This window comes from Trachypithecus francoisi, unplaced genomic scaffold, assembly GCF_009764315.1.
Source record: "Trachypithecus francoisi isolate TF-2019V2 unplaced genomic scaffold, Tfra_2.0 Lachesis_group8, whole genome shotgun sequence".
NCBI classification, from domain to species: domain Eukaryota; kingdom Metazoa; phylum Chordata; class Mammalia; order Primates; family Cercopithecidae; genus Trachypithecus; species Trachypithecus francoisi.
This window is the reverse complement of record NW_022681473.1, coordinates 18,985,175-18,997,722: the sequence shown is the minus strand read 5'-3', so window position 1 is coordinate 18,997,722 and position 12,548 is coordinate 18,985,175. Positions and strand designations below refer to the sequence as shown.

At 41.6% G+C, this 12,548-nt stretch overlaps 1 protein-coding gene across 24 annotated transcripts in view; it reads right to left on the bottom strand.

The window, feature by feature from the left end:
• Positions 1–12,548, bottom strand: part of PHF21A (PHD finger protein 21A) — a 197,798-nt gene that overhangs the window by 15,998 nt on the left and 169,252 nt on the right. For 14 of the 24 annotated variants that reach the window (XM_033204610.1, XM_033204611.1, XM_033204607.1 and 11 more), the window contains 5 exons: positions 9,127–9,225; positions 5,765–5,816; positions 4,959–5,038; positions 4,442–4,502; positions 1,417–1,580 (listed from right to left, as the gene is read on the bottom strand). In XM_033204610.1, coding sequence (XP_033060501.1) covers positions 1,417–1,580; positions 4,442–4,502; positions 4,959–5,038; positions 5,765–5,816; positions 9,127–9,225 — 456 coding nt within the window. Of the gene's footprint in view, positions 1–1,416; positions 1,581–1,652; positions 1,676–4,441; positions 4,503–4,958; positions 5,039–5,764; positions 5,817–9,126; positions 9,226–12,548 lie in introns of all 24 variants that reach the window. The other 10 variants (XM_033204622.1, XM_033204619.1, XM_033204621.1 and 7 more) reach the window with 1 other exon arrangement.

The window sequence follows — 12,548 nt, the reverse complement described above, 5'->3', positions numbered from 1 at the left end:
TAGGTTTGAAAATTTTCCAAATAAATATTGAAAAATTATGTCACTCCTCTGCCCAAAACTCTCTAATGGTCTCCCATTTTACTGAGAACGAAAGCCACAAAGCCCTGCACAACTGGTCCGGTCACCTCTGAGGCCTCATTTCCCACCACCCTGGCCAGCTTGCTCTGCCCCGCTCTCCTGGGCCTCTTGCTTTTCTTTCAAGATGTCATGCACACTCCCACCTCAGGGCTTTGAACTGCTGTTCCCTCTGCCTGGCAGGCTCTTTCCCCAGATCCTCCCATAGTTCACTCCTTCACTTCCTATCAGAGAGGCTTCACCGCTCTTCATAAACATCAGCCTCTGGCCAGTATGCTGTATGCCCTTAATCCACTCCATTTTTGTTTTCTTTTTAAGAGATAGAGTCTCACTCTTGTCACCCAGGCTGGAGTGCAGTGGCGCAATCTCGGCTCACTGCAACCTCCGCCTCCTGGGTTCCAGAGATTCTCCTGCCTCAGCCTCCTGAGTAGCTGGGATTACAGGAGCGTGCCATGCTCGGCTAATTTTTGTGTTTTTGTAGAGACGGGGTTTCACCATGTTGGCCAGGCTGGTCTTGAACTCCTGACTTCAGATGATCCGCCTGCCTTGGCCTCTGAAAGTGTTGGGATCACAGGCGTGAGCCACCATGCCCAGCCCCATTTTTCTTCATAGCACTTATCATTACCTGACATATTATATATTCACTTTCTTATTATCTGCCTCTTCAGATGAGCTCCTTGAGGACAGGGAGTTGCTTTTGTTCCCTTGCTGTGTCCCCAGCCCCAAGAACAGCATTTGGTCAGCAAAGTAGCGCTCAGTATCTGCTTGAGTGAATTCTGAGCTTTGTTGAGGTTCATTTAAACATTCAGAGCACTAGTTCACATTCCTGCGGTTTGTGGGTGAAGGGCTACTAAGTATTTGACAGTTTTTCAGGAAGCTGTTTCTGATCAACTCTGCTGAATACATTTGCTCTAAAGAAAACTTTCCACTTCTAGAATTGTATTTGAAGCAGCAAACAAGGGCTGCTGGGGGACCGTTTGCCTTGTTCACTTTTCCCCACTCCCAAAACACTGATCACAGAAACCTGCACACCTCTCAATTGTATGAGCTGATCTCCCCGCCCCATCTGTTTTCTGAGAACTCATTCACAGTAGATCAAATTCAGACTCTGAAGGCTGGCTGAGTTCCATGAGGTTATATTTAACATGTTTCTCAAGGACATGGAAGGCCTGGAAACTCAAAAGAAAGCTGCCTTACATGGCATAACAAGCATTCTATAGGGTTTAATTGCTGTTCCAGGGTTAGTCAAGAAGGTGCAAGTCGGTAAGGAGACAACATATGATAACGCTTTTCCCAATTTAAGCTCTCAGAAAGACAGTGTGCTTTTCCCAAGTTACTTACGTCTGTGGAGGTGGGGCTGGGCAGGGACACAGGCTGAACAGGTGCAGGGAAAGTGAATGTGGTCTCTGTCTTTTCATTTTCAGGGGAGTCAGGATGACTGGATTGGGGGGATGTTGGGGTAAGGGCTCCAAACCCCAGCACTGCATTGTATTTTGGAGGACGACCTATATACCAAGAGAAGGGAACAAAAGGGAAAAAGGGGGAGGGAAAGAGAGGGGGAAAATGATCTTACATACCTTTGGCCAGTGTTCCTCATTGGCTAGCATGGAAAAGGAAGTGAGGTAGCAGACAGAAGGTTAATTCAACAGTCCCAAAGGAAGGAAGAGAAGCAAAGATTTAAATGTCATTAGAAACAACTACATGACTCTCAAGAGAAGGGAGGATAAGAGAGCTCTGGAGAACGACAGAAGGTGCTGGCTTATATAGGAAGACCTCACCTTGGGCAGATTGTGGTGAAGTTCCTGGACTATTGCAATTTGAGGTTTCTAGTGCAAGAACCAAGATAACAGAGCTCAGTGGGAGCCAGGGACAGGAATGAGTTTATTTTTATTTTTATTTTTTATTTTTTTGAGACAGAGTCTCGCTCTGTAACCCAGGCTAGAGTGTTGTGGCACGATCTCGGCTCACTGCAACCTCTGCCTCCTGGCTTCAAGTGACTCTTCTGCCTCTGCCTCCCGAGTAGCTGGGACTACAGGCACATGCCCAGCTAATTTTTTGTATTTTTAGTAGGGATGGGGTTTCATCGTGTTAGCTAGGATGGTCTCGATCTCCTGACCTCATGATCTGCCCATCTTGGCCTCCTAAAGTGCTGGGATGTGAGCCACCCCACCCGGCCGAGTTTACTTTATTTTTTCATATCTTTTGCATACTGTTCTCTAAGTTTCTCTGCAATCAGCATTCTCACAATACTATTAATGATTCTCAGTTCCCACAAACTGATTTATTTAGGATTTCTGCTTTTCCTTCTCTCTTCTGTCTGCATTTTATGAGGGTGGAGACAGGCAAAATTCAAGTTAACTATTCTTACCCCTTGCTGTTAGAGCTATTGAGAGGTATGTTCTAGGAGGAGCTTGAAACCTAAGAGCTTAAAAGATGCTCTAGGCTTAGCAATGAATTTTTAAGTATGAATTTTAAAGTATTTCTGTCCCTGGATACCCTCCCCAGTTGACTGGCAGCTGTCTCTCCATTTTACATGACAAACATCCTGATGAACTACATCTCTAAAAATTGGAGCTGTTTAAAAGTCTCAGCCCTGGCATCAGCACTCCTGAGACATCTGATTTGTATAAGAGTGTTTTGACTCAAACCTCAAGGCTACAAAGCAACTTAAATGAGCCCCACGGGTACAGAAAGTCTAGGGCAGCCACTCCTGCCTCACCACATATCTAAGTCAGGGCCCTTGTCTTCTAAGGGCCAAGGTCATTGCTTCTAAGCTATGAGTGATCAAACGTATATGCCCAATACACCAAGGGAAAAAAAAGGTACAGAGAGGTATGAAATTGCCTATAAGCACTGGTAAATGGTATGTAGGATCATGACTTTGCCAACAGTTATCATTTATATTAGGATTATGCACAAGTGTCATGATTCTGTCAGATGTTATAAAAATATTACCTCTCTGTGTTAAATTGGCGATGCCTACAGTACAAAGACAGTTCTTACTGGTTTGTCTTTTCTAGGGAGTTCAGTGCTGCTGGAAGGGGAAGAACAAGATTGCTCTCTTGTTTACCCACAAAAGGCATATCCTTGGCACTGTGGATGCAGGCTTTTATCCTCTGACCTTGGCAGGAGATGCCAAGGTCTTTCTGGCTCATTTAACCCCTGTCCTCTTAGCAGATATTGCCCACTATCAGGCCAATTATTGTGGCCTCTGGCTGGGGGGCTCCTTTTTGCGAACTGCATCGGGGTCACTAAAAAAATCATCAAACACAAAACAAAACAAAAATAACTTAGAGTACTGGTTACTGTGGCCCAGGAGTCAATATAAAGTCATGACTTACAGTTTCCCATCTAAATATTTTTGAGTACTCAAAGGACAGGACTGATGAAACATTAGAATGGGTTACTAAGTGTGGCTATGATATCTTTTTTGTGGGGAGGGAATGGTAATAGTGTAGTCCTGCCTAAGGCAGACAAAGGGTCAGGATGACCTCCTGAGCTTCCAATAGCTCTGAGACTGTGTGTGCACATGCAAAAATTAGTATGCTACTCCACTCACTCTGCAACCTTTCTAGCCTGGAACTATAATTCAGGGACACATTACCATGTGGAGAAAAGGACCTTGGGATGTATTACTGACATCAAAGAACAATTTCAGTACCTTGTTTATGAGCTCAAACCCTGAGCTGTTAAGACCTATTTAGACCTGCATGGTGAGAGATGCTGCTCCTGCTGCTGTTTTTTCTGCTCTGCCTAAAAGTCAGATTCTGGAATGTCCATGGGAAGGTCTGAAATATGGGATTGGAGCTCTTTAGGAATCTGTTCTTTAGGGAGCCTGTTTTGAGAGTGACCTTTACTTCCTTGGTTGGAGATGTCCTCTTTTCAAAGATTCTAAGTTCTCAAGTATGGCTACCTCTTTCCTTCCTGGAAAGTCTGCAGCTCCAAGAAACTCAGCGTCACACTCTGGCCTTGCCAGCAGCAGGACAACCAAGACACTATTAGGAACACCTTGGCAACGGCAGCGCTCTATTCTGCTTAATGACACTCAAATGCTTCCTTTTACATGGGGTTCTGTTCACTGTGCTACTCATGGATGGCCTGGCAGGCTTGGGGCAGAAATGCTACATTAAGCCATTCCCCTGAGTCAGCTTTGCCAGAATCCTAGTAAAGTCAGCTTTTGATTCAGCATACAGAACTCTAATAAGAAATCTCATTCTCTTTTCTCTCCCATTCTCAGAGAACAACAAAACTATTTTCAAAGGATAGAGGAGTTAGGTCCTATAATGATGGGAGGAGGGAAGGAGAAGAAACACACACAGAAAGCAAAAGCAACAGCAGCAAGGGAGAGATATAAAAAGGTCCTCACCTCTCTTCCGGGTCCCAGGGTGCATTGTGCTGTTTAGGTATGTGACTGCACTCTTCTTACGCTTTGAGGATTGAAGAAGGAAAGGTGACTGTTGAATAGTGTGGTTATTACTAATACTGGCATAAGCTAAAGATAAGGCACGGCATGACTGTCAACATGCCAACTAGTTAGTGCTAATCATCCTAAGGTCTCAATGCTCAAGGGTTTTATTGTATGTACTTGGCTCTCAGAGACTATCTCAGAGAAGTCTGCCTCTGTTGCCGATGACAGTTGTATTGAAGTCAGGATGAATTAAAATTTTAAGGTAGGCGTGTATCTGCTGAAACTTAGGGAAAAAAACCTAAGGGGTAAGCAGTGACTAATAAAAATGATAAGTCAAAAAAAATCTACCACTTCACAGAACTGGCCAAGTACAATCAGGGTGCTGTTCTTCAGCAGGTTTTCAGAGGGGAGGCACCGAACAGCTCATAAATAAAACTGGAACATGAGGGAAGGGCCAGGTGCTGGCCAGTAATACCTCTGGCTCAAAGACTGCTCCGCTGTAGACCGGATTTGCCGTTGTTCTTCTTTTTCGCTCTTGCCTCTTGCTTTGGATTTCTTGAGAGAAGAAAAAGTTTCGATTAAAAGAGAGGCATGGAGAACCTACAAAACTTAACTTCATTGTTTTATCTATTGGTTTTCCCATAAGAAATCAGAATTAGGGACAAGTCTCCGTCTCACTGAAGCCTCAACAAAGGCAAGCACACTACTGGAAGCAAATGTGTAGGACCATCTATTCTCAACTGCAAGACCACGCTGTCCCACACGTGGTTCTCTGTTGAGAGTTTAACAACAGACAACCCTTGTAAACAAGCTGTCCTGATTTTTAGACTGCTGTATATTCAGGTCTGGATGAGCTTTATCCATAAGACTTAAACTGAATAACCAAAGTTCATCATTCTTGAATTAAATAATCAAGATAGATACAGCTTTGTAACTGTTCTCAACATTCTGATAACCTGGAGTGACCAGAAATTATAGACTTGTTGGAAGAGTGCTGGCTACTTTGTGCTATTCAGAAAAAGAAGAGTTCCCCTAAATGAACAGAAGTCACCTTAATTTAGGCAACTGGGGAGGTTTTCCCAGGACAGTAGTTTGGATAATGATAGGAACATTAGATAGAGGGAAGGCAATTTTCCCACTAAAGGAAATAAAGTCCACACTGGCTGAATCATACTCTATTTGTGTTCCAATTTTCTATTCTAGGAATTCAATCAAACACCATTTTCAGGAACAAAGCTGTGGGCCAGAAAAAAAGGCAGTGCCAAGAATATCTTCTCTTACCTTCTAGATGGTCATGTGTTACCAACCCTAGAGACACCATGAAGGCAAGTTTCTGTGCCAGAGAAACAAAAGAAGAATATACTTCAGTCTGGGTTCTCACAAAGCCAACTGCCAGTTCCTAGTAGGACATTAGGGAAAGCCAGCCCAATGGGCGGGTCACATATGAATGCACAAGAGCAGACATTCTCTAAGGAGCCATGGAGATCCTCTACAGCAGGGGTGTCCAAAATCTTGGCTTCCTTCAATGTGGGCCACATTGGAAGAAGAAGAATTGTCTGAAGCCACACATAAAATACACTAACACTAATGATAGCTGATGAAATTTAAACAAAAAATCGCAAAAAAACTTCACGGTGTTTTAAGGAAGTTTACGAATTTTGGTGGGGCCACATTCAAAGCCATCCTGGGCCACATGTGGCCCATGGGCCACAGGTTAGAAAGTTTGCTCTAGAGGCTCTCTGGTCTAACAGGGCCAAAAGAGAAGGACTGGGGCCTACATCTTCTTTCTCAATGACAGAAATCAGCATCTTGTGTGATCCGAGTTCCCTGCCCCACAGAAAAATCCTCTTAAAAAGAAGAGGATTTCATACTCACAAAACACGCAGAGCCTCCCATTTAACAAGCTCCAAATTCTGAGTGTTTTGCTTATCACGACTGGGTCCCAGTTTCTCACATTTATACTGCCACAATGCTAACTCACAGCTAAATGATTTTTAGGACAATGCTAACTCACAGCTAAAAGATTTTCAGGAACGACAGCAGGTGTTTCTGCTGAATACTATGATTTTTCAATCACACGTGAACCTAAAAATTATGGAGCAATTTCTCTTTGAAGACCACTCTTAGGACTCCATCAGAAACTAAGCTGGTGAAAATACTGGGCCCCGAAGATGGAATGTTAAGACTCTTCAAGCCGGAGAGGGAAACAAATTGATTTCTATTCTTTTCTTTGCTTGCATGTGGTCTGAAAAGTGTGTCTTCATTTTCTGTTGTACTACTGCATGCAGTTTCTAAATATGCCAAATAATACATTATCAATTTCTTTCTCTGATGAATAAAGAACATCTTCAATTGTAAAAGACATACTCCTGTAGAGTTATTTATACCACAATTTGATCTTTAAAAGTCCTGACATCTTATCTTCGATATTATGCTACTTTGGCCTGAAGTGATAGAGTCAGTCTATTTGAAAATAAACTTCTTCACCAAGCCACTTGAGAACACAGAAATGTCCTTTACTGGTAACTTCAGAGTCCTGAAGAAATGTTTTTATATTATTTCTTATTTCAAAAACTTAGATGGGCACCTATCCCCTTGACAGCCAGATTACTCCAGTAAGAAAAAGCAGTCTTGGACTTTCCTGTTTTCTAAACTGTATGTTGAAGTGACATACACTTTGTGGTTGCCAACTGACTACATTCCTAATTTTCACTATTCCTTAGAAATATAATCAAGATCAAGAGGCTTTCCCCTAACTGTTGCTCTTTTGATGAAGCAGTGTGTGGACTGATATTCAGATGCACCCTCTTTTAAGCAAGTAACAGCACCCTTCTTGGCCACTCACACCCAAATCATCTTTGCCAGTTTAGATCAAGTTCACAAAATAATTGAGAAAAAAATTCCTCTCTTGTAGAATAAATTTTTTTTTTTTTTTTTGAGACGGAGTCTCACTCTGTCACCCAGGCTGGAGTGCCGTGGCACGATCTCGGCTCACTGCAACCTCTGCCTCCTGGGTTCAAGCAATTCTCCAGCCTCAGCCTCCTGAGTACTTGGGACTATAGGCATGCGCCACTGCGTCCAGCTAATTTTTGTATTTTTAGTAGAGACAGGGTTTCGCCATGTTGGTCAGGCTGGTTTTGAACTCCTGACCTCAGGTGATCCACCCACCTCAGCCTCACAAAGTGCTGGGATTACAGGCATGAGCCACCGTGCCCAGTCTAAATTTTTGATGATAGAATAAAAAGCTGCCAAGAACTTTTACCTCATATATGTATCCCACATATGCCAAGAGCTAATTTACTTTGTTTATGGTAGTGATTCTGTCCAACTAGAAGGTGAACTATCTGCTACTACACATGATGGTACCTGCTTGCCCACACTGGGTCTCGCTCCATCACCTAGGCTGGAGCGCAGTGGCACCATCTCAGCTCGCTGCAGCCTAGACCTCCCGGGCTCAAGTGATCCTCCCACCTCAGCCTCCTGAGTAGCTGGGACTATAGACATGCACTACCACACCTGGTTACTTTTGTTTATTTTTTGCAGAGACAAGGTCTCACTATGTTTGCCCAGGTTGGATCCTTCAGTTTCCTTTGATAGGGAAATTTTGCTCAATTTTTCCTCCTCAGAGCATAATACTTGTCATTAATTCTGTGGATGATTTCACAAGTTCCTCAGCAATTTCTGTGACTAGTATTTCTTTTTGGCTCAAGTTTTGGCCCTCTTTTTAAAGATAAAATTAAAAATTCATTCATTTCATATCAGAAAGAATTATATTTTGTACTTGTTTTAGGAAACCTGAACTGGCCCAATAAATCACTACTTTAAAAAAATGGCATGAAGCTTTGATGACTTTAGGCCACTATTTCACATGGTTTCATTATGAAGAATGCACTAAGGATAGAGGCAAGTGAATTACTGGTCAAATGAAATCTAACTGTCAGATATTCATCATCATATTACCTGTCTACATTTTCTGTTTATAGCTGCTTATGCAAAAGCATCAAACTGAAAAAATCTGCTTGTCTAAGGACATACAGATTCACATTCTATATTTTTATCAGAGTCTTCTTTGCTATTTATGTTTATAATTGTATCCTAAATTGTGGTATAGATGTTACTATTTTCATCCCTACTTTTATGCTTCAATGGATTACTTTTGAGCTAATTCATTTTGGGTTTGGTGTTCTAATGTAATACAATGGTTATAACAAAAATGTACATTTAATAACTGCAATTGATAATATAAATACACATTAGCTGAGTGAACTGGGTATCTTATAAATGTTGGCTGAGACAGACACAACACAGTAATGATTAGGAACGCAATGGGACAGCTGGGAAAATCATCGTTCATTTTAACATTTCGAATTTGTAATATGCCTATGAAGAATAATGTTTTAAAAAACTTTTCCTTTGATACAATCAAAATGCCTATGTACAAGTGCATGGACCCTCAAGACTACAGTCTAAGAATTCCACTCTAGACCAATTTGACTTGGCAATAACATTGCTGAATAATAAAAGTGCATTAGAAAATGAACATCAAGTTCATTTCATCATTCAGAGAGCAGATGCCCCTCCTGGTACATAAGAATAAACCATACACCATAGACTGCGACCTGCCTTTGGAAACACAGGCCTACCTGAGGGTTCTCCTCCCGTTTTGGTTTGGGTGCAGCAGGTGGGGTGACGGTGCGGCTCTCTGTTTGTTTCTCATCTGCTTCTGTGTGAGATTTAACTGTCTAGGAAAGAAAAATTAAATAAAAATTCAGAATTTGTTTTTTATTAAAAGGGTGAAGCAATCAGAAGTTTAATAGTAGCAGTCAAGAAGAAAGAAGACAACATATTCAAATGTGGAACATATTAATAAAAAAGTTAATACTACAGATTTCATGGGGGGAGGGGCAACTAAAATGTAAAGCCCCAGTTGAAGTTATTATATTGCATGGCTAAATATGAATCTATAAATACAACTCTAAATAAGGTATATGAAAAGAAAAATATGGTTTAATTCGTAAGTATAAAAATATGGTACAGGTTGTCCTTTCTGATTTCCATGTATTTTAGGATGTGGGGGTAGTTTCCCAGAAGCAAGCCTGCTGGTTTTTTTTGCTGCTGTTGTTGTTTTGAGAAGGAGTTTTGCTCTCGTTGCCCAGGCTGGAGTGCAATGGCACTCAGTTCACTGCAACCTCTGCCTCCTGGGTTCAAGCAATTCTCCTGCCTCAACCTCCCTAGTACCTGGGATTACAGGCACCCGCAACCACACCCGGCTAATTTTTGTATTTTTAGTAGAGACGGGGGTTTCACCATGTTGGTCAGGCTGGTCTTGAACTCCCAACCTCAGGTGATCCGCCCACCTCAGCCTCCCAAAGTGCTGGGATTATAGACATGAGCCACCCACTGTTTTTATATTATAGGTCAAGCTCCAGCCCACAATCTGCTTAAGATCAGAATGATGTTGAAAACATCTTACATACATAGTCTTCTATTTCAGAACACTTCCAGTCATAATCTCAGAGAGATTGCAGAACTACCCTTACATGGAATATTAAAAATCTGTCTATATAATCCATCAGAGGAGAGATGCAATTGCTAAGAGTGGGTCATCTTGCAAGAGGCTGACTTCCTAATTTTTCCAAGCCTCTTCTTCCAGAAGCGTCTATTCAAGCAGAAGAAACACCAGTTGATTACCATCTTCAAACACTAAAGGTAGCTAGCATACTGGTAGACTGGGCTTGCACTACTATTCTTTTTTTTTTTTGAGACGGAGTCTCACTCTGTCGCCCAGGCTGGAGTGCAGTGGTGCGATCTCGGCTCACTGCAACCTCCGCCCCTCCAGGTTTAAGCAATTCTCTGCCTCAGCCTCCAGAGTAGCTGGGATTACAGGCACGTGCCACCACGCCTGCCTAATTGTTTTCTTGTATTTTCAGTAGAGAAGGGGTTTCACCATGTTGGCCAGGCTGGTCTTGAACTCCTGACCTCATGATCCACTCGCCTCGGAAATCCCCCCAAAGTGCTGGGATTACAGGCATGAGCCACCGCGCCCGGCCGTATTACTATTCTTACCATGACCAATGGCTAATTCATTTTATGAAGCTCTCTGTAAATACTCAAATAATTTTAAAACAGGAAACATAAAACTAATTTACTTTTTCAAAATTCGAAAAAATGTGGAAGTAATGCTCCTTTCATATGGCAACAATAATTAAATAAGTGAGAACAAAACTGGTTATTGATGGGCAGGGGCTACACGAGACTTTGGTCCTACAAACAAGACATCTAAAGCTCTCAAAAATCATTATGCTGGAAATATTTTACTAGATCTGAATAACTAATACAAGCACAAAGATCTTTCATTTTCTTTCCTGGTCACTTCCATATTTTCCTTCTGCTTTTATATGATTACATAAGGAAAGTGTAAGCATCTGCCTTATCAATACTGTGGCAACAAGTGCTCTGGGGCACAAAGGCTGCTTTGCATTTTTTCCCCACTGGTGTTCTCTCATATTTCCCCCTTTATACTAAAAGCTATGTAAGAATGGGAACTGTTTTATGCACCTCTTGTTTTCGCACCCCTTTGCGCCTGTTATGGTACTTCACGCAGAGCAGGTGTACAGTGAAGAGCTGATTGGTCTTCTGAGTGAACAGTATGATCTAAGGGACAATCACTCAGGTCTTTCTCTCTCTCTCCATCACACACACACACACACACACACACACTTTTTAATCAAAAAGGACACATTTCCTCCATAAAACAAACCACCAATGGGAAAGCAGTTTACAGTGACATTTTAAAAGTCCTGAGTGCCCAGAAAGCTTATTTTCATGTCTCTTTGAATAGGAAGGACAGAAGTATGATGGAGGAGGGAGAAAAGAAGGTCAACTATAAGGGTGTGCTGTTCCATTCCAAGGCTATGTGAAGTCTCTTGGAGTCTCTTACTTACATTTCTAAGGCTGAGTAAAGCAATTAGCAGCAATGCTTTTTTTTTTTTTTTAGCAGCAATGCTTTTAAGGAAGGGCAAATCAGTTCCTCTCCACTAAAAAATTACCCATGGTTCAAATTTCTTTCTCTCATGCAAGAAAAAGTACGATTATCTCAGTGTTATATAAATAATACCAAAAGTATCCAAAAACAAAAATACAAATAAAACAATCAAGACATTGGTGGTAGTGGAGGGTGTCTTTCATTTATGGATCTCTTGCTCTGGGGGAAACCAGCTGCCACGTTGTGAGCAGCATTACGGAGAGGCCCAGGTGTGACAAATGGAACCTCCAGCCAACAGCCAGTGAAGAAGAAGTGAGGTCTGCCAACAACCATGTGATGAGCTCAGACGTGGATTATTAAGCTGTAGCACAGTCTTAAAATTACTGCAGCTCTAGCCAACTAGTTTGACTGCAAACTTGTGAGGGACTATCAGCCAGAACCATCCAACTAAGTTGCAGACCAGAAGGAAATGGGTTAATACATTTAAAGTGCTGAGCAAAAAAACCCCTATCAACCAAGAATTCTATATCCTGCAAAACCATTCTTCAAAAATGGAGAAATTAAGACACTCCCAGAGAAACAAAACCAGAGGACATTCACTACTAGTATACTAGTTCTAAGAGAGATGTTAAAGGGAGTCCCTTCAGGCTGAAATGAAAGGACACTAGACAGTAACTTGAAGCCATATAAAGAAATAAGAACTCCAATAAAACTAACTAGATGAATAAATATAAAAGCCAGTGTTATTTTTTTTTTATTTTTAACTTCTTTTTTTGTTTCCTATATGACTTAAAAGACAAATGCACAAAGTAATTATATATCTGTATTAGTGGGCACACAGTGTATAAGATAAAATTTGTGACAGTAACAACATAAAGTGGGGGCAGAACTGTATAGGAGCAGAGTTTCTTTTTCCTTTATTGTCATTGGCAAAGCTTTTATTATTTATTTATTTATTTATATTTTAGATTTGAGGGTACAGCGCAGGTTCGTTACATGGATATACTGCATGATGCTGAGATTGGGGCTTCGACTGAAACCATACAAGCAGGGTTTTAAAAATCTAAGCTGGGGTTAATT